We start from the raw sequence: 25,850 nt of genomic DNA on the forward strand, positions 1-25,850 counted from the left end.
CTAGCCCTGCTCATCTCCCCTTTCACCCCTCTTACCGCCGCCTTAACCCCTCGCTTACCTCTCTAACCCCCCCCTCCACCCTTCTTACCCTCTTAGACCCCTTTTTACCCCGTACACGCCTCTTTCTCCCTCTTATCCTCCCCTTATTCCCTCCCTCATCTCTGCTTATGTCCCCTTGTTGCCTCCTTTCCCTCCCCGCCTTATCTCCCTTCTTACCTCACCACCCGTCTTATGCCTCCCCGGCCCCTTCTCCTTCCTTATCCCGTCCGCAACCCCTTCCCCCCCTCTAACCCCCTTTCACTTTTCCTATTCCCTCTCCCTTATCCCCCCACTTGCCCCTCCTCACAACCTCCTTTGCCCTTCCAAGCCCTCGTTCACCCCCTTTGTCCTCGCCCGTAATTCCCCCTCTCCTCCCATGGAATGCTGACGGTGGCTCGCGCCTTCCCGCAGGCACCGGGAGCTGCTGAAGGAGAAGCGGCGGCGGCACCAGGAGCTGTTCGCGGAGCAGAAGGTACCGCGCTACCCGCGCGGGGCGCCGGGCGGGCCCCGGCTGTGTGTGTGTGCCGGCCGTGTCCGTGCCCGCCTGACTCCCCTCTCTCTCCCCCACAGAAGCGCAGGCTGCTGCCCGAGGCCGTGCTGCAGGAGCTGCAGGAACTGCAGGATGTGCCCGCACGGTGAGGGGACCAGGGCAGGCGGTGGTGGCTGTTGGAATCCCCCCTCTCCGTATCTCTCACCCCTGGGGCAGCCCTTTCTGGTCCTCGTTTGGGAGACCATACTGGAAATGGGGGTTTCATTGCTTTAGTCAAGGAAGGCAGTGTAAATTGAAGAGTAACCTGTTGCCTTCCCTTTGCTCCCCAGGCCCGCTGAGCAGGCTGCGGCAGATGATCCAGGTATGTTACAGCTCACTTTGCTAACAAGGTGCATATCTGGTACTTCAGGAATTTATTCCTGTGCCAGAGTTCAAGGGAGAGCTCTGGTGAAGACACCTTCTCCAAGTCTGAATCATGAACACACTGGACAGATTGTCTTTTCCCCAGGAAAAGAAATGTCTGCAGAAAAATACAAAGTCAGATTCAGTCTAATTCTTACACATTTTACAGAAGTCACTTGCTGTGCAGTGATTTCAGTTAAACAGCCTGAAGTGTTTAAGGAAACCATGGGCAGGTGTTAAAGCAGAAAAAGCAAGGATTATCAAAGGTAGATTCATATTTAGCCTGCATTTTAAGTTATAGAGGCTATTCCTGGGTAGAGTTGTTAAATTGCCTCTATGCTTATCAAACTACAGTTAAATAGCATCTGTAGGATATTAAGTAACTTTTTTCAAACTCAGAATTACAAAATCAAGAGTCTAGAGTGTTTACGACTGCTGGTTTTGCTTCATCTGTACTTCTAAGTACTTTAGAAAAAATCTTTTAAAAATATTTTATTTAAACAGTTCTCTCATCCAAACCTCACATGCTGCTGCATTATGTAACTGCTACTTTTTCTTGCTTTTATTTAAAAAAAGATCTGTTGTATTGACATAACAAAGAGATGAGCTGAGAATGAAGCAAGACTGAAGCCAGAGCTGGATTTCCCTTTATGGGTTACCCATAGCTGTTGTGTTGCATTGAATTTTTGTCCAGTGATGGGATCCCATTTTGTTGATGCCAAGGAAAGCTGGCTAGCAGTACTTTGGGTTGCTCCCCTCAGCATATTTCTTTCCCTCCCTCATCCTAGTTCATCCTAGTCAGTGCTTCTGAAAAATGCTGCTTGTTGTAAGTCCTGTTCCTGTTTCACCAGTCGGTTTTGATTTGTAACCTTTGGGAAATTTCATTTACAAGTTACTCTAGGTGAAGAACTTGAAGCTGAGGCTGTAGAGCTGGAGCAAGGCCAAGCTGAAGTGCAGGAGAAGAAAGGAAAGAGGAGGAAGGGTGCCAGGTAGGAGGAGGAGATGATTTTGCTTGGTGTGGGAAGGTCTGTTCTGTCACTACATGGCTGTACCTCTTTGCACTTCATGCTCCCCCATCCTTTGTCTGATTGAAAGCGTATTTATGTGCTAAAAGCACCTTTAATAGCTTCTGGTTTAGCATACTTATATATGTGTGCATACATATATATATATATATATATGATAGAAATAATTTTTGCATATTACATATATGTAACTGCTACGAGATGGCTGGGCCGTCATAAGCACAGCAGTACACATTGTGCTGTAGGGTGGTTGAGCACCAAATTCCTGCCTTTCAATCAGCTTTTCTCTCTGCTCTTTATTTCATTGTCACTGATGGCCCTAGAGAGTAATTGCCCTAGCTTCTGGTAGGATAAGCTCAGGATGCCTAAGGAAACTACTCAGGGCACACAAAGGCATAGGACAACAGCTTGAGAGTATTGGTCCAGCTTTTTATTTTTTTAATACTGCCACAAAGCTCATCTGAGTATCAGAAACCATCACTGGCTGCTGCTGTGCTCAAGTAGCAAAGCTTGACAGCAGTGTCTGTTCTGGATCCTGTAAGCACGCTTCACGGATTTACATCTCTCTCTGACTAGGACAAAAGGGAACTACGTGGCTGTGTGCTTGAAAGACCACAGTGCCACAGGCCTCCACCAACAGCTGGCCAAAGACTTCCTAAATGCTCAGCTCTATGGGCCACACACCAACCGGGTACCGGGTAAGCACTGCTGCTCTTGGGTGGGTCTGGATGGAGCCTTGTCTGCCCTGAACTTGGTTATTAAAATAACATTTGTCTCCATTTCAGCAAATGAATTTTTCTCCCTTGCAAACAAGAGAGCCCCTGTCAAAAAAGCTGCTGTTCAGTTTGTGGACAAGTCTTGGGGTGAGTATAGAAAGTCAGAGTAGGTACTGTTTTCTGCATATGTGGCTAAAAGGTACACTTGAATAAAATCAGGGTTTCCATGCCAGAGCATCATGGCTTGTGATCCTCTAACTCCAAGCACCTGGAGAGTAAGGGAAGGGCAGCAGCGCACTGCAGCTTCAGTGGGTGTCATGAGCACACTGCCAGAGATGGTGTATGAGACACTATTTAAAAAAAAATTACCTCATTTTTGGTATGTTAAGAGACAGCTCTTGTATTAGAGCCAGGGCTGCTCAGTGAAATAAATACGTAAGGAGCTGTTGTTTCAGCCTCCACTCTCTGAGCTGTTGGAAGGCATTTTAGATGCATCTCAGACTTAAAAGATACCAAGATCCCAGAACCTCTATGTGAGCACAGGGAAATAGCACACATGTCTCCTCATTTCCATAATGGACAAGGACAGTTTCACACCCACACATTCTGTGAGGGTCATGAACACCAGAGGGAAATGTTACTGGTCCTTAGCTAGCAGGGCCTGCTTTCCATCTGTGCTCCACCACTGCAAGCACCACTGTATCCCCCCCACCCTCCTAAGGAGGCTGGTGCAAACTGCTACTCCTGGCCAGTGGAATGCACCTGGGGCACATAAAATACTGTAGGAAGTTTATCAGTGTTTGAAGTGGTTGTTCTGTTCTGAAATGCTGCAGCTGCCAAGGGATTGCTGCTTCTCCAGCACACGGGGGCTAAGAAAAATGGTAACTAACAGCTTTTTTTTTTTTTTTAAAGGGCAAGATAAAAAGGAAAAAGCAGCAAGGTTTAAGAAACGCTGGCTGGCAACACATATTAAAAATGGAGTCTGAAGACAGCTTTTTCAGAAGATGCTGCTAAGGACTTTTAGTGACAGTTGATCTCAACGCAACACAGGTGTTTTTCCCACTTCATCATCACTTTGCTTTCAGCTCCAGCCAGCAGAAGGCACTGAGCTGAGCCTGATGGAACTTCCCTGTATTCTCCTCTCCCCTTTCAGAAGTTCCTGGGGAAGCTACAGAGCAGCCAGGCCAGTGTTGTAGAACAGCTGGTGCTAGGACCAGGCTTGCTGAGCTGCCTCCGTGAGGCAATGCCTTTGCAGAGAATAAACATCAGCAATGTTGTACCTACTGTTGTGGCTGCTGCATTCCTTACAGCAGGCAGTTACTCCTGCTGCTTCAGTGACTGGTGTCTCTAAGGCTGTACCCTAACAGCAGAATCATTAAATCAGCTCCCACAGCAGGACACTTCTCTCCAGCCTCATGATTACTTTCCAGCAGTAAGGGATTTTCCCCATCTGCAGGGAGGCCCGAGTAAGCTTCCTGCACTGTTAGCTAGACCGTGTGGCAAGAACATGGCAAAACCTTTCACCTGGACCAGCCCAGCTTCCACGGGGAGGTGGCAGCTCCCCTCAGAGGTCTCCACAAGAACTGCTGTTCTAGGATGGAGCTCTAGAACAAGACAATGTAGCATACACGTCCATGCTACTGTGGATGTAGATGTAAGTTTTTAATGGCTGGTTAATTATGATATCACTACATTTTATTGCAATATAGTACTATTTAAGCACTTTTAAAAATGCAAGGTGTACAAAGATTAAATTAAGACTGTAAATTGACTAAATATTTGGTTTTTATATAAATAGGTCATAACCACACTGTGTTGACATGTAATACTGTTATAATACAACAGTTAAACTGGTGAGCCTACACAACAGAAGCTGTCTGTAGTTAAACAAGGAAACGAAGTTGAAAAGACCATGTTAAAACAAAAAACTACTAAGATCAACAGGTTGGGATTGTAAGTAGCAACAAACATATTCACTCAGCTCCTGAGTAATTCAAGTTTTACAGTACACATTAAAAAATATCATTTCTTCCCATCAACACTATATATCCAAACCATTTGCATTTTGCAAATTACACTGATTGAACTATGTAACAATGGGGGTGGAGGTTGGCAAGTCATCCTGCTTGACGTTTACATCACCCACATGCTAATACATCCATGTTTTCTATTCTTCCGTCCCACCACAAGGTAGCAGGATTTTTGGTTTGTTTTGGACAATCGTTCAAAGGGTTGGTACTTGTCAATTTGGATGTCTGACGTTACCAGTGATATTTTCAACTCTTAGTTGTCTAAGAGGTTTAAAGATGGAAATCTCCTAACACTAAGTTAGAAATCATTTGCATCATGCTGTAAACTAGGAAGCAACATAAAGCGACAGACTTGTCCTTAGTACATAATTAAAATTCCAAATTCCAGTCAGCAGAGCTGGTCTACTTTCCATGTTGAATATGCCACAACGCCTTTCAGACCTTCAAAATGCATAGCTAGTGTAGGTAGTCTTCCACTGTAGCAAAGGCGCAGGATCCGATTCCTGACCGGGCCATCAGTCCTAGACACTGTGACGCCTGTCCCATGGCCAGGGCAAGCGGGGGTTGCTTTGGCAGATTGTGAGTCTCTGAAAAAGAATCACAGTGCCGGTTAAAATACCTGAATAATTTCATAATAACACCCTTAAAACTTGACATCTAAACTACTTAAATCATTCATCTGCAAGTTTACTCTTCGAGCAAGCCACAAAGTAGGAGCAACAACGTTACCTTGCACAACACCATTACTGAACAGGCCATTTTTGCTCTGAATTACAACAGCAGGCAAGTACCTGTTATTTTACATACCCTCCAAAACGATCCCTCTCTTCCCAGAAGAGTGTACCCAACACTGCTATCCTTACAGTGGAGCAGCAGAGCCACCTGTGTGGGACACGGGGGAGGCAGCCCGAGTCCCCTGGGCAGCCAGCAGGCCACACTTACCTAGTATTGCACTATTGAGCACAGAGCACACTGGTTCTCTTTGTATGGGGTCAAGCTGATTTCCAACAGGGCTGCTCCAGGGATCAGAATATGCAAGCAAACTGAATGCATCCTGTGGGAAGATGACTTCAATTACATCTACAGCTACAAGCTACTAGTGAAAAGAAGGGATGTTTTGTTCAACTGTTTTGATTCAGAATCACAAAGGTGATTGTCAGTATCCATCAATACAAAAAGATAAAAAGAAATTGTGACAGGACTTGCTCCATTTAGGGTTTTTTCCCAAGAGCAAGGCAAAAGGTAGCATTATTTTACTAACTGATGGGGTAAGATACAACAGACTGAAAACTGCATGCAGTCTTTGGCAGGAGAATTCTTTTCTAGAGCAGTCTTAAATCAAGGCAAACTAATTAACATGCAGATTTTGGGCATCTCTACCAATCCCCCTGCGGTTCATTTATCATTGACAAAAGATCAAAAAGACGAAACCAGAACTTTGATTCTCGAGGGCAAGTTACATGGTCACAAATGAGAGAAAGGAAAGCACTAAATCAATTTCTGTGTTTAACTGTGTAAAAGCACAAAATTATCTTCCCTGAGCATGTGTTGCACAGACAAAAAAGAAGACAGTGCTACACCACAGCTGACCAGAACATCTACTCTGAGACACATGAAAAATGGCAGAATTTAAGGCAGAACAGTATTCCAGCACAACATGCTGTGGGAAGTTCCTGCTGGGCAGCACAGTTATGCACCTTTACAAGAAGATTAAACATACCTTGAGCATTTTCTTATTCACTGTGTTTTTGCCACATTCTCTTCTTAGCTGCTCGCTCATTGCTTGCAATTCTCTTCCAAAATGGATCATCCTTTCAATGGCTGCTTGGCTGCCACCACAGAGCTGGCGTCTTAACTGACTTGAATCTACTTCTAAAGAAACGATATCTTCATCATCACCACTGGCAGAGCCGAGGGTAACAACCTATGGATCTACAGACTCTGCACTGATTTCACCCAAACACAGCTGCCTGCCCAGAGAGAGCAGGTCAGCCTCAGACCCTGGCCCCATGTGCTCCTGTACCACACACTGGGGAACAGCTCCTTAGGAATGTTTAAGAGATCTGATTCACTAATGGCAAAGGCTGTCACAGCACGTGCTGTTATCTGCAAGGGGTAATTTTAAACTAACTAGAAGAGAAACCAGATTTTACCCTAAAAATTTAAGGGAGTTTAAAAATAGCAATGAAAGTCCCACAGTTCTAACTTTTTTAATTCTTTGGCATTGCATTTCTGAAGATACACCAAAAATTGGGAACTAATGGAGTGTAAAAAAATGCCAAACTTCCTCAACAGCCATGATGGACTCTGCTACAAGACAATAATTTAGGCTGTTCATACTCCTTGCAGAACACATTATCTTAAATAATTTGGCTATTTCAGGCTTCTTTTGTAATCAAGCAGGACACTACAACTGATTTGTTTACTGTTTCATACAATACTCCCAATACTAGTGATTTTAAAAGATATTGATGCAGCTTACAAATAGTAAACTAACACTTGGCTTCTTTGAAAAATCTGCTTTTTAAAAATTTACACCTAAAGCATCACATTAACAAAAAGGCATTTATCCATTCCTTGTCTTTTTTTCATCAATGGAATCAAGTTTTAAAATGAGCATTTTGATAGACTCTTCAGTTACAAACCCATTCTTCTTTCTATCTTTAACACTGCTATTTAGTGATATATTTTTGACTACTCTTTCAAAACAGGATTTTCAACTGGCTACTTTTTTTTCCCCCCTTAGATTTATGTGTATCACCTCTGGAAGATACCTGCCTACTTAACCTTCAATACACAGCACTAAGGAGAATATGTAAATATTTCAAAAAGTGAAAAACCACCAGACTCAACCTGGGGGCAGAGTTGGGGGGTAAACAGTGTAGGTGAAGCACCCACAAATCTTCAAGTAGTGGTGTTTGTCCCTAGCCTCATCTAGACTTTCCAAAGGCAGGAGACAACTACACTACAAAAAGCACAACTCCCTGCCCTGTGCAGCTGCTGCATGTCTGTCACAGCAAGTCTCTGCAGAAAAGGCTGCAAAAGAGCAAGGACCTGTTTTGGGTTTTCTGTCACAGAAATAAGGTCTCGTTATTATCCAGTTTCAGAGCACAATGCAGGGAAAATGGTCTGGCAACTTGCATTCCTCCTTGCAGGGCTGTAGGAGAATGACATTTGCTGTCCCACCGCATTTCCCAGCAAAGCTGCAGGATCATCAGCAGCAGCAGCCCCAGAACTGGGAAGCGCTCTCAGCGCTCTGCACACGCTGCTGCATTCTGAAGGTCTCCAGTTGCACATTTCATTTAAACTACACATAACTGACATCTGCTTAAATCAATTGTTTGAGTACCAATTCTGCAGCTGCACAAAGGGCAAGCAGAGGGGATTTAAATACTCATTTGTCACCAACATCAATGGGCATGACAGAGTATAAAGCAAATTAAGTAAAACAAAGTTAATTTTTACCTTATAACTATACAGATAGGTATTTTTTTGGTGGAAAACATGGGAAAAAGTTAATTTTTAATTTTTACATTTCCCTAATAAAACTCTTGTGCATTAAATATTAGCACTTTGCATTTCAATATAAAAGATTTAGAATTTCTGTGCTTACTGTGGAGCACAAAGATGCCATGAGAACCATGAATGGGAAGAGGGAGAAGCAATTTCCCAACTCAAACACAGGGTGCTACACAACCAGGTGTTTCTTCTCAGAGGGACTTCCTTAAAAATTAATGCTAATTTCAGTAGCCATGAGTTACCCATTTTCCCTGTTCTCACACTGATATTGGACCACCTAAATCAGTGGTTTTAAAATATACATCTAATAATAGCAAAACAATCAAAAATTAAAGATTTGAGCTAGTAACCCTAATTTTCAAGTTGGGAAGCATTGCAAGTAAAAACATAACCTTGTTGCCATCACTTAATAAAAATGTAAGAAATATCACTGCAGACCCATTTCTGTGTCACATTCTTCCATTTCGTGATCATGTTTAGAACTACCATTTAGGAAGCCATTGGATGAAGTCTCAGCAACCCCATTGGAGTAGTGATCTGTTTCCATGTCTACATCATTGCTGAAAAGAGAGTAGTAAATACAAGTTTTACTCATATTTAAGTACTTAGGTTATCTTTACAACTTCATCACACTACCTCCTCAGCTACTGAAAAGCTGCTGTTAAATATTACCAAGGTAGACCACAGTTTCTTTGACAGCAACTGGTAATACCAGAGCACCATGGAAAGTTTCAAGGTTGCCTTAACCATAGTTTTCAGTAAAATACTGTTTTCAGATGCTGAAAATTTAAACATGTCCCCCATTATTCAGGAGTAAGGAATATAAATACAGACTAAAAAGTTCTTACCTTGTTTATATAATTGTATATACACAGAGTTGAAGAAAATGCATTGAGAAAATATACTACTCCCACTTTTCAATACAGTTAGCATTTATACATCAAGAATATAATTAAGTCAATATACATCCTACTTGGAAAATACCGTATTTAGATAACTAATTATTTTGAAAAAATGCCTTCTCCTCTTATTTACTCTGTGGAACGACAGAGGGAAAACAAAAAAAGAAAACTCCAAAGCAAATGCTGAATAAAGCAGAACACTGAAGAGACACTCAGTGGCAAATGCAGAGCATTCAGCTCCTCACAACCCTCTGCTCACAGAAGTGCTTTTAAAAATGCCAGCGTGGCTTTGGGGACTGAGCTTTGCTGACAGTTGCATCCTGGCCTGTTCTATTCCATCATGGAGAATAGCAACCTAAAACCTCTGTCAAGACCAAATAGATTCAATTTGGAAGTTTAATATCTTGCTTCTAAGCAACCAAAGATACTCAGCTTCCTTTAAGGAAGGAAACCAAAAGGCCTCTCTGACTGGGCAAGAACACAGCCAAGAAACTGTCTTCCTTCCTGAAAAATCTCCAAGTTGCCTGGACACTGCCAGACATTTTGGCAGAGGCAACTGCTGATGCAAATAGAAATTGTGGAAAGTTAAAAAGTAAATTGTTACTCTTACTTTTTTACCCCAATTATCACTATTCAACTAAAATACCTTTGGTCATCACCACCACATCATCACATCCTGTGTGGTAGTTTTGGGAATCCATTTGGCACAAAGCAGCTGAGTGCTGTTGCATTTCACATCAAATTGGGTTCTGCTGCATCCATGCAACCTAGAGCTTAACCGTACTGGTTATGAAGAACCCTACTAACCCTGGTTAAGAGATTTATTTTCATTCTCTGAACTGAATGCATTTGCACTCGTGACAGTGCCTGGAGTAGGCAAACAATCCTGGAGTATACAGGGAAAGGGAATCCACACTTTATTTGCATTTCAACTGTGTTTACTTTCCAGATACTGCCACAAATTGAGAGTATCTGGAAAACTTTTCATTATCTGTGTGCAACACACTTAAATCATTATCAGTGGCTTCAATTAAATTGAATTTTTAGAAGTGCCAAAGAGCTAATTAACCTTCACTATGGAACTTCAAAACTGACCATAGCTATAAGCAAGGTAATTTATTTTTGTCCACTTCATTTCTTTACCCCAACAGGAGAAAAAGGTCTATTGAGCTTGAACTGTCAAAACAACCAGAATTACCACAAGCTGTTGGCTCCATACACTTTGTTTCAACTGTCCTTAGGGAGGAAAAAAACCATCACATCAAAACCCACTGAAAACTCTTCCCTGCCATGCAAACACATGGAGAACAGAGAAGCCTTAAAGTGATTTAGAAGCATCTTAAGTTTATTTACCTGGAATAGCTGTTAACCTGCTGTGATCTGGATACATTTATGTTGTTGAGCTCTGGTACATTCAAGCTGGTGGTCGTGTGTTTACTGTGACAGTAAGACTGATGCACTTTATTTGATATTACTCCATTACTGCAACTACTTTCAAACCCTGCAAGGAAATTTTAACAGTTGTAGTCATAAAGTGGTACTTACAGATAAGTTTACAGAAAAAAAAGAAGTGTAGCATTTACTGACCAGGAACAAGTATGCTAAATTTGCCACACAAACTCAAGTACTTCACCTCCATGTTTCAGGTATTTGAACCCTTAAGGCTTCTAGAGTGCAGAAGTTAAGCATTATTTAACAAGTATGAACACAGACACAAGAAGGTTTTTCCAGTTGTACTAATATACTGGTAAAACAAAAAACTGCATTAATGCAGAAGATTTTTAGAAAATCTTTTCTAGGCCACTGTAATCATTATGAATGGAAGCGAACATTATTAATTCCTGATCACATAATTCTTTTGATAAATGTGCAGTAGAATTCAGTGCTGAATACTCTGCATGTTGCTATACTTACATACAACCTCCTTCACCATGTAATTATTTTAATTGTTAATATTGTGCTTTGCTAAAAAAATTACACCATGCTGTGAAATTATGATGCCTAGATAAAATCTCTTCTGACCCTTCTAAAATATAACAGGAAAACTACCATTTGAAGCAAACATGTAATTGCCAGTTCCATCAAACCAAGAGCTCCCAAGTATGTTCTAAAATAGAAACAGGTCACAGGAAGGGCTTATTATAAAGAAAGCAGCTGCTGCCATTTACAAAATCCCAAACAACAATTCCAGTAATACATTCATTAACCTGCCTCGATTTTCAAAATTACAAAAATTACAGGTACTTTCTACACTACATCCCAATAACCACCTGAAGAACAACCAGAAAATCTGAGTGGTTCTTCACTGGCACCCCAGAGAGGGAAAAAAAAAAAAAGTGCCCCCAATCAGCTCCAGTTTGGATTTGGAAATTAAACATAAGTGAAAACTGATGGTCTCTGCTACCTTAAGAGTCTTAGTCTTCAAGGATGCCATGTTCAGGTATCATTGTAACATGCTCTGCTTCCATTCAGCAGGGGTGCTTTGGAAGGCATAGGGATCTCCCCATAAGCTTGGGACGGCTCTGAACATTAGTGGCCTCCCACTGAAGATTTCCCACTACTTAAATGCTCTAAGAAATGTTCCAACTGTGCAGACTGAAATGTGGCTGCCAGCAGCATGTCTTTTACTCAGCCATACCACCCAGCTTTCCTGCTCAACCACAGCTATTCTGACTTCTCCATCAACACCACAGGAAATGGATCATATATACCACTTACTGGACTTAAACCATCTTGCCCAAGCCATAAATTATCATCAAAAAGACAAGAGAAATGTATGTCAGAACCTTCCACTTCCCAGAGGTCTTCCCAACTTCTTAGAAACTGGTAGCAACCTACTTTGCAAGAAGTAAACCCAAGAGCACATGCAAAAATTATGTGATGAAACTTTCATTTTTCCCAGGGACTGGAAATCCCATATTTTAATCACTAACATTTTACTGTTAGACACAGCATTCAGCATAAAATCTTAAGTTAAAAAAAAAAATTCTATGTGGCATGGTGCGTCCAAATCTGTGTGGTGCATCCTCCACATGAACTTACCAGTGAAGTGTGTGCTGCTCCCTTTGCCTGTTGCCAAATTGTGAATATTCATTCCATGGCTGGGACTCATGCTAGGACTACTGAATGACCGTGGGCTAACAGGGTAACTGTCTTGAGATTTTGGACTGTGGCCTCCCAAACACCGCACTTCACTGTCTGTACCATTCACCATCTCTATGAACTGACGCACCCTAAACAAAAGGCAGAAAGTTAAGCTAATAAAGCCATTTACACATTTCAAATTACCAACGATAGCAATGATTTCATTTTAGTGTTAAATATAGAACAAGTCTGACTCAACAAAATGCTGAATGTCAGTAACCCAATCGTCAATAAGCACTGGAGCATTCCGCCAAAAATACACAATTACAAATTTGTGAGGGAGTCGAACAGGAATATTATCCTTGGAGGACAGCCTTTGTCACTAAGTCCTCAAAGTCTAGAGATTTAAACTATATTTTCTTGGTCTAACTGTTTTCTTCTATTGGCAGGGGCAAGGTTATTTCTTGAGAAAGATATGTCATTATGTTGTCATGTCTGTCATTTCTCTCAAAGTAAATGAGAACAGAGTTTGACTGTCTGGAACATTAAGCATTAAAGGGTAACACCTAACATTAAACACCTGCCCTAGAAAACAGTTTGAAAAGCAAAGTCCCATACAAACCTTCCCTTTAGAGGCTGTTGCTCTTTGTCAACTTCATTTTAGATAAGGAGGTTTTACTATGGACTTTAAGGAAGGCTCAGAACTCCTGCTTTATGCTTAAGGCTTCAGTAGCCTCAATAGAACAGGCAAAATTTAGACAGACTGAGAGAAAGATAACATAAAATTGATGCTATTGAGTGAAGTCTTTCATCAAAATGTTCGCATTTTGTGAATTCTGTGATAAGTCTGGAGTACTAAGTCTGGAGTCACGTGAATTTTGTTCAGCACTTGAGCATGACAGACTTCAAACACATTCCCAGTTATTTAACTGAACATAAAATTAAAGTGCTTTGTTCTTAGAGGAGATAACGCATTTTTTCCACATTCAAACACTGCAATGTGATACAAAATTCTGGAGAACAGCACAGCTGGCAAGTAAAAATGCCAGAATGAAGGAGACTATTGTGTACCTGGGAAGTCAAGAGAACTCTTTGGGATTACGGAATTCCACAGTTTTAGCCAGAGTTTTCTAGTAAAGTGGCATGGAATGAAATGGCTCATTTAAACTGGTCTTTAAAGTCAGTCACCCCTTTGGAGGAACAGACTAACTTATGCCATCTGGATTGTTAACCTTCTTGGATATGCTACTTCATCAGTTTCCATTTTAAGTTTTACTTAACACCCAAATGGGATTAAGTTCATTAAAAAGAACTACAGAACTTAGTTCTAGAGAAAAGTCTACAGGGAGATGTGAATTATGCTGCAAACCAGGACCTCGATGACAAAACCTAGTTAAACATGTAGCAAATAAGAAGAGCATAAAAAAGTGAAATACACACATTTTCTAAAAAGCGCTGCTTAACTTTGTATAAATTTCTGTGAAAGCTTTAAATGAGTAACTGTCTTGTCTCAGAAGGTACTGTGCCATCTATAAACACACATCTGTATAATTTGAAGACTCACTTTAATGCAAATAAGAGATTAGGATTTCTTTCTAGTAAACTTGGATACAACTGTTGTGTTGTTTCAATGGCTTCTCCCATTCTTCCTGCTAAAACCAATTTCTGAATTCCTGTTCACCAAAAAACAAATAAGAGATTAGGATTTTTTTCTAGTAAACTTGGATACAGCTGTTATGTTGTTTCAATGGGTTCTCCATTCATCCTGCCAAAACCAATTTCTGAACTTCTGTTCAGCAAAACCAACATCAGTTAAATGGACAGCTTATGGATTAATACACGTACATAAATGATTAAAAGACACTGCAACCATCAATCAACAAGATTTTTCTTCTTTTAGAAAAAAATAATGTAAAGAAAAATCATGTTTGCTTAAAATGTTCAACAGGAAAATTTAAGAGCTGCACTCCACCTACATGTATCTAAATGAGAACTCAGTATTTTTATTTATTGCCAGCATCCAACTGCTTTGTAGTCAGACTACGCATTTAGAGCTAGGAATAAGACTGCAGACACTGTTCTGTGATTTACTTCTCATTTTCACAACTTTTTAAATAAGCACATTTCAAATTACTGTCACTCAAGAACATCCAAATTGCATCACACTGCTACAGGTTCAATTTTGACTAAGAAAAACAAAAATTCAATCTCTTTCACCTACAACACATACTTCTAACTAGAGTTGAGCAAAATCTTTCACAAAGGTCCCTGCTTTAGTTGATGCTTCTGTGGCTGTAACTTGGCTCAAGCAGCAAACAGTCTCCCAGCTCTCTTCACCAACAGAGAAACTGATCCAAATGAAAAAACCCCAACAAATGTGTTGTTTTACAACCAAAGCAGTTTCCCCATGTGGTATGTCACACAGTAACACAAGTGCTGATGGTCATAGAGCAGGGATTTAAATGGAAGGGGAAGGCACTGTTCCATCAGGCTGCAAACAGCACTGGCATGGCAAGTTAGAACTGAACTGCTGTTAGTTGTCCTTGTCCTCTTCCCCTCACAGCTGTAAGCAGGAAAACTCAGATTTCATTTAACTTATAAAACATTCTCTAAACTCAATCCCTTTTCACATTCAGATAAAAATATAAATGTTTGTCACGACTAAGTTTTATATTCCTGTTTGTGACTAACTATTAGCTCTCACAAACACTCAAGAGACATTACACACAATTGTTTCAGACATATCACAACCTTCCATTCCAGAGAAAAGACAACAGATAATTTACCACATTCCGCTACATCAAACAAGTTACAAAGTATTACTGTGTTGATTTTTCATACCCAGCTGCTCATACATGTGTAACATTAGATGACAGCAAAGAACTGTGCTATGGAGCAGCGCTGCAAGCAAATTCTACAATGCTGCTTAAGAAAAAGCTTTATGTAGTATCTGCTTAAGGGAGGAAAAAAGGGATGCAACGTGCTTTCCAGCCTTACTTTGTCTGTTTTTAATGGAAGCTAATTCTTCTAGCACAGTCTGGTCTGTGGATCTGGCGAATGCCTCTGCTGTTGCACAGTATCCATGGTGAACTAAGTAAGATGATACCATTCTAAAAATAAACAAAAACAAAACTCAGAAATACTCATTAAATGCAGGTAAGAAACCAAGAACTCCTGAATGTAAAAACTCTTTGATAAAATAAGCTGAATTGAAAAATTCAGCTTGAAATGCAGAGACCTCTGTACAAGTCAGACAAAAGTAATTCAATTAAGAGTCAGTATATTCTTCAAAACACTGTACAGAAAAATAATTTTTAAAAATAATAAAAGCATAACTTTATTATGATGAATTTTAGTAACAATTATTCATGACCCAAAGGCAGGGTCTGTTCAAATATTAACTGCTAATTAAGCTGTTTTGTTTCTTTTCTCATTACTCCCACTGACGTGAAATTGCTGCAAATTAAGTTTTTGTTTTCACTGAAAAAATAAAAAATGCAAAGTGAGATCCACCATTTTTCCAAGAAATACTAATGAGACACAACTTAACCTGGCATGCTGAAGGCTGAGAATGCAAAGGGAAATTTCCAGAGCCCAGAGTATTAAAACTGCCCATTACAACCACAACTTTCCTACAAACTCCCAAGCCCGTATTAAATAAGACAAATTAGAACAGAAGTCTTAAACTCATCATTATAAAGTCCAAATTATTAATGACACAGACAACTCTGCCACAAAATCTGCTCATACTCCTTTTTACACTGTTATCAAACCTGGTAACAAACTTACTTGTACTATTTTTAATAGCATCTATCACTTTTTGCACAAGACAATAGATAAAACATTTTAAAGATCTCTGAAATCATGCAACTAATGACTTTTAAACAAACTAATAATATTACAAGTCTTACTTCTGAATCATTGTTTGCCACTCTCCTTCCCGATCTCCTATTGGAAATCTGTCAATCTGTGCTTGAATTTTGGTTCTCCACTCTCGCATATAGTCTTCAATATCAAATACAAATGGGTGTTGTCCAAAATTAGCATCCACAACCTCTCCTGGTGTTTGAAGCCCTACTGTAGGGTACAAATTTGGCTGCAAGAAATATTTTAGTTAATTTTTGACACTTGCCCTAAAATCCCCACTGTTGTGGGTTTGTTTTGTTTTTTTTTCCACCTCTAGTAATAACCTCATTGCTTCTAGTAGTGTACTCCAGCAGTAAAAGCAGCTTCTGCCAATACAGCAATACAATGACTGACTAATTTTATTCCCAGTGCTCATAATTTCTTTGTGTTTGGAAGAGGAAAATCTTACTGATATTCTAGCCAGAAAATACACTTTTTAAACTGTGCTACATGTTACAACTTTTGGGGTAAATTCCACAAAATATTATGTAACAATTTTTTATTATTTTAAAGACCAGTCTTTTTCCTTTAAAAAGAGAACAGAAATTAACCTTACAAAGTGGGCCATTTTCCTTTTAGGGCCATTTTCCTTTTAGGGAAATACTTAAAACATCACTGAATTTTAGTGGTAAGAACTGACAGGATAGAAAACTCAATAGCCTCAAAGACCAACTGTAGTGCCTAACAAAAACTGTAACAATGCATTGACAATTTCGTGAATTCCTGGACTTGTAACTAGGAAAATATTTGAATGGCATTTATTGTTGTCTCAGTTTTATTTTCTGCTTAGAAATTAGGTCTCCATGCAAATTTAAAATATGCCAAATATGAGAAAGGTAAAATCTGCCTTGGGATAAAGGTACTTTTCTTAAATATAACGAGCATCTCAGCAATGGCAAGGCAAATCAATTGTTCACTGTGAATGGGGTTTTGTTACTGGGGTCTTTTGTGTGTGTGTGTGTGTGTGTGGGAGGTAGTTTAAATTTTTTTTGAACTTTATGAAATAAATATACCTACATCATAATTACACTGCAGACAATGGTGGTATGGTATAATAGGATGTTGATCTACAGAACTATTATGCTAAATAAATTAAAGCTATCAGTAAGAAGTTATCAACACACAGGTCAGTAGGAACTCTGGAGCCCAGAGAACCCAGTGAAATGAAAAATACTCTGGTTTCTCAAGCCACACCCAAGCCAATCTTGCCTCTATTTTCACAAATACACCATTTGCTTTTTTAAATAAACATGCTCATACTGTTACCTAGTCTAAAATAATCAACAAACCACAAGTCTCAAATCTTTTAATGAGATGGAAACCATTGATTCTAAAAAGGGGTTCAGCTTCATACTTCAGATTATAGTGTTACTTTTCCTGAGCTGGCACCATGTGCTAGCAACCTGAAGATCCAGAATAGTGGCAGTGGTTTCCTACACAAAACACTCAACCCTGTGGTAGGACTAAGAGGCTCCTTGGGTTACTGACTTCATTTTTCCTTAATATCTGTCCTTGACTCTTAAGGCCACACAAAGGGAGCAGCTGGCCAGGTGGATGTGCATCACACACTGCACCTTGAACAGATTAAATCAGAAATGAAGGGGATGAGAAGAAAACCAAAGTAATTGCAGTATCATGCCTGTATCAGTAGTATAGGGAACAGATGCCACTTTTAAGGAAAGCACAATTTAATTGACTGAAAAGCCACAAGACTTCAGATATGTGCAGCTTTAAAAAAAATTGATACATTTGATTCTATGAAGCAAAACTTGTGAAAATCAGGCATCAAGAATGAGTTACAGTGACAACATCTCAAGAAGCTATCTACCATGTTGGTGTTTAATACATCTCTGATTCTGTATGTAAGGCTTGAATATGCCAAAGCATGTAATAATTATTTACATGTATTATTATTCTGCTAAAAAAAAACCTGAAAAGGAAAAATCTCTTGTAAGGATCAGTGTAAAACCAAAACACCTTCTCCTTCAATTAAAAAATCACCACTGAAATCATGATGAGAAATATCTAATATTAAACTGGCTACAAAGATTATCATTGTGATTCCGACAAGCACAGGGTAAATGCTAGTCTGATCTGAAACATCTGCTTAAATACACAAAGGAAAACTATTTGGAAATGCACTTATCTTACCGGTAAATCTGTGAAAGCGATGCCTGTAATAAAGAGAAAATTAAGATTAATTTCCATGTGTCTGGATTCAAGCCTCATTTTCTTAAAGTATCATTATCCGTTCAGAAATCTCACTCAAACCATCTCAGAAATAAGCAAAGTATGGTGAAATCCATGATGCTTATGCAAAATTCACGGTTTTTAAATAATAAATGGCAGTATTTGGCAAAAAGTAATCATCAAAAATACTTAAATTGCCCTTAATTTTTTCAAAATTGATCATAAGACTTAGCAAATCATACAGATAGGCAGATTAGAAAGTCTGAAAGTTCTAGCTACATACTATATTTATAGAAAAAAGGTAAGGCTATCTGAAAATACTTTTTCACTTGCATGTCATGATGCTGCAACGTCAAGATTTAATGGTGTCTTTTCTTGTTTGCTATTATTTTTCTTCATACTCACTCACAATCTTTACACAAGCAGCACATATCTATAATACTCCAAACCAGCCTGCAAGTGTTTCACTCTAATCCATGCCCTCATGCTTTGGTTTTCAAACAGAACAGCTTAATATCTTCTTACATAATTACACACATCCATCTACCCTTAAAACCAAGGGAGTGATTTTGCTGTCTCAGGATTAGAGAAAAATATGACCTCTATACACTTCAGGAACTTCAGGCAATTTCAGAGGGTGGGAAGCTTTCAGCTAAAAAAAAAACCACATCAGTAATCTCCTTCTGACAGCCAAATAATAACAGTATTTCAGAATTTCCTTTATTGTTGCAAGTATTTTTTTTAATGCTGAATTATTCAAATCCAGTTATCCCTTCAAACTTCAATTTATTCTGTACCACCACCTTTTCAAATTTAAGATGAAAAAAAAGCTTTTAACCTTTTGTCCTAAATTCCATCCCTGTTTTCAATCTCTACTCTTCACCAGGATTTCAAAGCTCAAGAGCATCTGGATTCCTTACACACATCTTTTGAGACAGAAGAATGGCATACTGAGTGAATCTGTTTCCTTTGTTTCCTCCCATCATATCTCAAAGCTATCATTTTATTTATTCCCTGCTCTTACTTTATCTTTTTCTAAGCTATACCATTTTTTCTATGTGGCAATTTTGACATCCAGCTTGCTCTTTTCCAAAATGGAGGCTGCAGGCATGACAAATGATGACTAAGTGGTATGTAGGAGCTGGGGTCTTGGGGGTGGCGTGGGGGTTGGTTGGGGCTTCTTTTCAACCCAGGATTTCACACTTGCATGAGAACAGCTTCGCCCTTTCTGCAGCATCAAATCCCAGGCTGAGCCAGAGACTTCCTATATTCTAGGCCAAATATGTGGGCCCAGAGATTAACATTAATGTCCTCCAAGTCACGAATGTATAGGAGTTCTGGACAACTAGCAACAACTCAGTGAGACAGACAAAATTTCTGATTTCTTTTTCCACTCAACACAGAATCAATTTTCTCATGTCAGAAGCTAAAGCTAGCAAAGTCCATGACAGCAGAACAACTGTCAGGTTTCCTTGTGAAATCCATAAAGTGTTTCTCAGACTCAGTCTCTGACAGATGACATTTTATTAGCCTCCCCTCACCCATGCCATTCTGGTCTCCTCTAAAAATGTATTTTAATCTTTTGCACTGTTGTTTCACAGTTGGCCTAATCCAGTCTGCTTTATGTTTTCCACTGAAAAGGAGGGTTCTGCTCTTCCTTTCCTAGCTCACTCACACTTTCAGGTGACTATAAAGGTAGTGAGAACATCTGTGTCTCTTTAATTGATCACATGATCCAACTTCTCTGCAGGCACATTGTGAATGTTTCAAAAAGGGAAAAAGGTAAGACTGCTTTTCTCAGCTTTAACTCAGTTAAAGATTAGGGCAAACACAAGCCACTTATCTTCCAGCTGGACCTATCCTGCAATAGGATGCCAAAAGAAACAACTACACAGTGCATGCTTCAAGCGTCCCACTGCCCTAGGTCTCAAGGTATATAGACTCATTCAATTTAGAAGGAACATTAAATCATGAAAGAATATAATCACAGAATTGATTACATGGAACGGACCTCAGGAGGAGACTCCTAAGCCCTGCTGTGAGTAGAAGCAGGAAAACTCCCAAGTCAGATGTGTTTGCTCAAAGCCTGAGCAAACAAACTGTCAGTCTCATTCAGGGAGGCTAGAAAAGAATTTAAACCACATCCTTCCCCCTTTTTCCAAACCTACTTTGTATTTGCCAATGTAAGAAAATAGAACAGCAACTTCAAGACCACCTATCTCAATAATCTCTTACTTCATTTCATGCTACCCTCTCCTTTCCTTATCACCATTTCTACCCATCACAGAAACCTTATTCTTTGAGGTTTATCCCTTCAAAGCTCCTGCTCCCCTCAGCACAATTCCAAGATCTCTTCCCAAGCCCCCACTCCTTTCTTAATGCAAGAAGTAATTTTTTTCTTCTTTCCTTACAATCTTGGCTCAATAAATTACATTAAGTAACTGAAATAGATATTCCATAAAAATTTTTAACTTCACCCACTCCTGACATCTTCAAATTCAAAAATTATCTTGTAGTGTTGCCCAATACTACAATTTACTGTATGAGTTTAATGGACTTAATTTTAGCTCAACTTTTATAATTTATGGCTTTAGCCCAACTATGAATGACTCCAGACTGGGGATCCAAAATACACTGTTCTCCAACATATGCTCAAAATAACATGCATCCAATGTAAGGTTTTAGTGAAGGCTGGGTGTTCCCCCTACAGCAGCAAGGAATTTTAGATATATCCATTTTCCTTATCTTCAGTTCTCTTTTTATCTATTACTTTATGACTATCAAGCACTATTTGTGGATTGAGTAATAGAGTTCATTAATGCAAATCCTGTGGAACGAGATGCTGTAAGACCAATCCTCCCAAATTTACAAGGAATGCTAGTGCTAATGGCACAGAAGAAATTATTTTTCCCAGTTCTTTAATTACTTCATAGACTATCAAACTATCAAAAGAACTATTCAAACCCTTTGCTCCTGATGTGAAGAGAGTTTCCTATTAACAACAGACTTAAAGACATAGTGCTGTCATGAAAGGCAGCATTTCTGCATACCCAGGCTGTGTCCATTCTTGGTGTAGAAGCAGGTGTTGTTGATAAGGTTGACACAACAACCAATGACATCGCCCGTAGTAAACGTTGGGCCATAAGGTTGTCCCGTTCCAGAGGAACAGAATGAATGGCCATCGTCTCCATGGTAACCATATGAATGTTTATCCCAACCTAGAGAACAAAAGCATTTGCAGTTTATTCATTTTCTTCATTATTAAATAAATTGAAGACTGTGCTAAGTTGGTATATTCTAGCCAGGTTAACACAATTAATTACTATGCTCAGCTTTCTAATATTGCTTATCTAGGAAAGCCACTGTGTAATCTTTAAAATGACAACTTCTTTTATCAAAATGGCTGAAAAAGTAATTGCATTTGTAGTATATAACAGGTAATGCAAATTCAGATAACACATTTTTCTCTTTACTCCAACATACAGTATTACCAACCCCAAAAATATAATCAGCTACAATGCTGAAATTCAAAAAGCTATATACAGATCTGACATGTCCCAGTAAAGCAGTGAAGATTCTCCTGTTCTCCCTTTCATTTTGCAAAACTATTGCTACCATATGTCATAATCAGATTTGTCCTGGCTACAAACCAAACAGGCATCTCTGGGGAAACATATTTCTAGTCCTGATTATTCTCAATGACTATTCAGCAGCAAGCAGCCTCTGCATAATAACAGAATCTCTAGACTATAGCGTAACTAGCTATGCTGCCCCTGAAAATAAAAATAAATTTTAAATAAAAGGAAAAAATTAGCAATACAGGTGAAAATCACAGCCAAGAGCTAATCATTATGCATGCAAATATGGTGCTGATTTTGCAGTTGAAGAAGCTGTAGAATCTTTAAGAAGCTTCATACTCTTACACTACTCAATGACATTCACAACAAGCAATCTTGGTCTGTGCTCTTTTATAAATACCTATCTACACTCTCTGCAAGTCAATACTGAACCTCTTCTGTCAAGCTGCTGCCTAGCTGCTGCCTGTTAATTTGGAAATATTTTACACACTTAGACCCTTAATCTTTATCATCAGTAGCTTCAGCTGGTACAATATTAAGCATCTCTCAGTAAATTAAAGACAACCCCAAATTATTGCAGTTACATTGATTAGTAGTATCTTTGATAATTATAGCATCCTAAATCAAACCTAATACCACCCACTAATAATTCATGAGCCTTAGGTGGGCTTGCAGTGTAAAGGGGACTTGCAGTCATCATATGGATCTCTACCAGAGCATTTGGTAAGAAAGTTAAAACTCAAAAGTAATGAAATGCAGATACTCGAAGGTCAATTCAACATGGTTTTATATTTTGGTAATTTCAAGTCGGTTGGTTTTGGGTGGATATTTTTATACACATTTAAAGATCTGTTAAAAACCCAGTTTTTTATGTATACACATACAAATTCAGAGATACTACAGACAGTTGTTAACTAGACAGTGTCCCTGACCATGCAGGTCAATGGAACAGTCAAAACTTAAAACTAGGCTACATACTCTTAGTATGAAGGCTGGAAAGGCAAAGGTACAGAAAGCAACAAAAGGAGAGCTCCCTCCATGTTTGACAGAGAGTTTTTATCATAGTAGATAATTTTTATTGCTAGAAATCCAGCATACAGAGCATGGAAATCTATAGCTTCATTTTTTATCGGGACACATGATGAAAATTTTATACTATATTTGTTTGCTAAAAAATATCTTCATAATGTTAAAAATAACAGTAAGAGCTGACAGAAGTAGTACAGGAGTAAATGTACAGTAAAAGTTAAACTTTTCAGCTGCAAGTGTTACATAACTCCAGTAATAGATACAACACAGAGGTGTCATGCTACACTCTATTGCTTACCAAAGCTGAAGCATATTTGAAAAACCAATGTAAGTAACTGAAACATACCTGGTAGTCTGTTCATGTTCACACCCTGTGCCGAAAGCCCAATTCCCATGTAACTAAAAATGAAAGAACAAAAGAAATGCATCTGTCTCTTACAAAAATACCACATGTATGTGGAACATTGCCAAGAAACACTATGCTGACTAATCATGTACCAATTAAGCTACTGAGAGGTCATTTAATAGTGGCAGAAGAACACGGGATTCCCAGCATATATGGTTTAATATGGACAGATCCTGCCTCCACAGGAGGTAAGGACAACTTCTTTTCTTTTTGGCATCCTGGGCTAAAATGATGTTCCATTTATGCTAACATTTTATTAGTTAAAATGTTTAAAGCATGAACAAAGGAAGCCAAAGGTCATATCTTATTTTGAAAGTAGGGGTACAGCCATACACATACCAATTTCATCATCTTCAACATACCTAATGATGTTTTGCAGACAAACTGGAAGGAGTAATTTTACAAAATACATGCAACACTGCTTTACTTCAGCAGCAAAATGCAACCTTGCACAGCACTTATGAAAAGATCACACTGAAACATTAAAGGCCTGGATTGTACAGCAGAATGTTAACTTGAGAAATTTACCAACAATGGCACTCAGCTGCTTGTAATCTGATGGCAAACTAAAGAGGGGAAAATATTTTTACTACACTAACCGGTAATCTGAAATAAAGTCCAAAAGCCAGCTTTACAAAAAGGTGGTTTTAATAAAATCAGTGTCCAGGACAGTTGTTAACAATTTAATAGCAAATATTACAAAGCTGAAATGAAGAATTTCCTCATCCCTAAATAGCACTATTAGAAGTTAGCAAAATCAATTTTGCTTGTTTCTTAAGCAGAACTAATGCCATTACCAAGACAACAAGGAATACAAAAAGAGAAACAGCAAAATGAAAATCTAGACTTTCACCACTGTCCTTTGCCCAAAATAAAGCAACCCCCCTCCAACAACTAAAACAAGCATCCAAAAATCACCTGAACCTACATTTACTTGTTATCAAATCATTCGAAGTATTTTGACACTAGTTCACATCAGTTAACAAGAATTTGCTACGAAATAATAAACTGTATGAAAACAAAATATTCACCTGTGGCAATCTAGAAAGTTTAAGTCAACAAACAAGACCTTTGTATTCCCATCTCATAAAATGAAATTTTTAAGCAACTATTCCACTTGGAAGTGCAAGTTAATCTGCTATTTAAAATGCTTTTGCCACAGAATGGAACTGAGCAGAACATCTCAGAAGTGACATGCTTAATTTGTGTATGGGGGTTTCTGCTCTTTCTGTGGATCATTTCTAACAGTTACCTTACCTGATTCTATGTTTGATACCTAAAAAGCCCTCCTCTGATAATTTCTAATGTATAATAATACCATCTTGCTCTCCTTCAAACATACCAGCATGAAATGGAACCTCAGAACCATATATAGCAGATATTACATTTAAAAATACTGAAGAGCTGAAGCAAAGGGCAACAAACAACAGGATTATTCTTTGCTGCACTGCTGAATACATTACTGAGGCACCACTGCAGCAGCAGATTCAACAAAACAATTATAAATGAAAGCAACAAGTGGAAAGACCTTGATTTTGTCCTAAATAATAAAGGCAGAGTTGTTATTAGCATAGTCTGACACAAGAAGGATACTCATGTGAAGACTGAAAATCTCTTATTCGTTAAAGAAAGGATGTTTACTTTTAAAAACAATTTTAGATAACTTTAACTCCACTGACTGCAAAAAGCCTTCGAATGCAAGTCAGATTAAAAACGCAATCAAGGTTCTGTTTCAGTATTTTTATAGTAACAAGACTAAGGTTACACAAAAATTCAAAATATTAGATAGAAGATCATGGCCTAGGCAACAATTTGGCAACACCACTGTTTTCTTCCTCAGATATCCTAACTTCCAACCTTCCTCAGTAACAGCTGTAAACACAGGCAAACTGTATTTAAATACAGCTGGGAACAAGGAATCTTTACCTACTGGTAGTGACTGGAAAGCACTAGGCACCAACACCATCTCAGGAAGAAGATGGATGTTAACAGTACATATTTTTCCCTGGGATGCACTTACAACTACTCGAAATGTTAACACCATTTTGTGAAGGAGACTTGCTATTAATAGAAACTGAAGTTAGATAAAAACATTGCAACTAATAAATTTACTACAGACACCTTTCACAAGGCAAAAGGAATGTCTACAACTTATGGTCTGAAGCAAGAGAAATTAAAGGCTCATCAATTAAGCTAATTATTATTTTTTAGAGTTGACAGATAGCTAATTTCACGTTCAACTAGGTTAGTACACTATAAACTATGGGGGGAAAATAGTACCATGACAGACAGGCTTTAAATGCTCTAAAACTTATTAAAAGGAATTGTATCTATCCCAAACCACTACATGAAACTTTATTACTTTTTCCCCACACCTGTAACCTTCAGACTGGAATGGACTTTTTTGTTTGTTTTTTTAAGACACTTAACCCTTGTTTAGGTCAAGAGTCAGGGTTTGCAAAGACTTGCTTCAGTGGGAGGAAGTACACAAACTGTCCTCCCGTTTGCTGCTTAAAGCTCACATTTCATGCATG

The 25,850-nt window shown here is 38.9% G+C and overlaps 2 protein-coding genes across 3 annotated transcripts in view; one reads left to right on the plus strand and one right to left on the minus strand.

Annotated features, from left to right (window-relative positions):
• Positions 1-430: 430 nt before the first annotated feature.
• NOL7 (nucleolar protein 7) lies at positions 431-4,070 on the plus strand (the record flags this gene model as incomplete). Its single annotated transcript, XM_031056965.1, has 7 exons — positions 431-511; positions 610-674; positions 859-890; positions 1,824-1,920; positions 2,533-2,654; positions 2,742-2,819; positions 3,585-4,070. Coding segments are annotated over 7 exons (549 nt in total), but the record flags the coding sequence as incomplete, so codon positions are not given.
• Positions 4,071-4,310: 240 nt separating this feature from the next.
• RANBP9 (RAN binding protein 9) overlaps positions 4,311-25,850 on the minus strand; it is a 29,808-nt gene continuing 8,268 nt past the window's right edge. Inside the window, exons 2-13 of one of the 2 annotated variants that reach the window (XM_031057001.1) lie at positions 23,257-23,309; positions 21,354-21,521; positions 18,265-18,287; positions 16,119-16,303; positions 15,205-15,317; positions 13,772-13,880; positions 12,166-12,356; positions 10,477-10,624; positions 8,708-8,781; positions 6,423-6,574; positions 5,645-5,756; positions 4,311-5,289 (exon numbers count right to left, since the gene is read on the minus strand). In XM_031057001.1, coding sequence (XP_030912861.1) covers positions 5,159-5,289; positions 5,645-5,756; positions 6,423-6,574; positions 8,708-8,781; positions 10,477-10,624; positions 12,166-12,356; positions 13,772-13,880; positions 15,205-15,317; positions 16,119-16,303; positions 18,265-18,287; positions 21,354-21,521; positions 23,257-23,305 — 1,455 coding nt within the window. In that variant the 5' untranslated portion in view covers positions 23,306-23,309 and the 3' untranslated portion in view covers positions 4,311-5,158. Of the gene's footprint in view, positions 5,290-5,644; positions 5,757-6,422; positions 6,575-8,659; positions 8,782-10,476; positions 10,625-12,165; positions 12,357-13,771; positions 13,881-15,204; positions 15,318-16,118; positions 16,304-18,264; positions 18,288-21,353; positions 21,522-23,256; positions 23,310-25,850 lie in introns of both variants that reach the window. The other variant, XM_031057000.1, reaches the window with a different exon arrangement.

The sequence above is a fragment of the Geospiza fortis genome, unplaced genomic scaffold (genome assembly GCF_000277835.1).
Source record: "Geospiza fortis unplaced genomic scaffold, GeoFor_1.0 scaffold104, whole genome shotgun sequence".
Classification (NCBI taxonomy): domain Eukaryota; kingdom Metazoa; phylum Chordata; class Aves; order Passeriformes; family Thraupidae; genus Geospiza; species Geospiza fortis.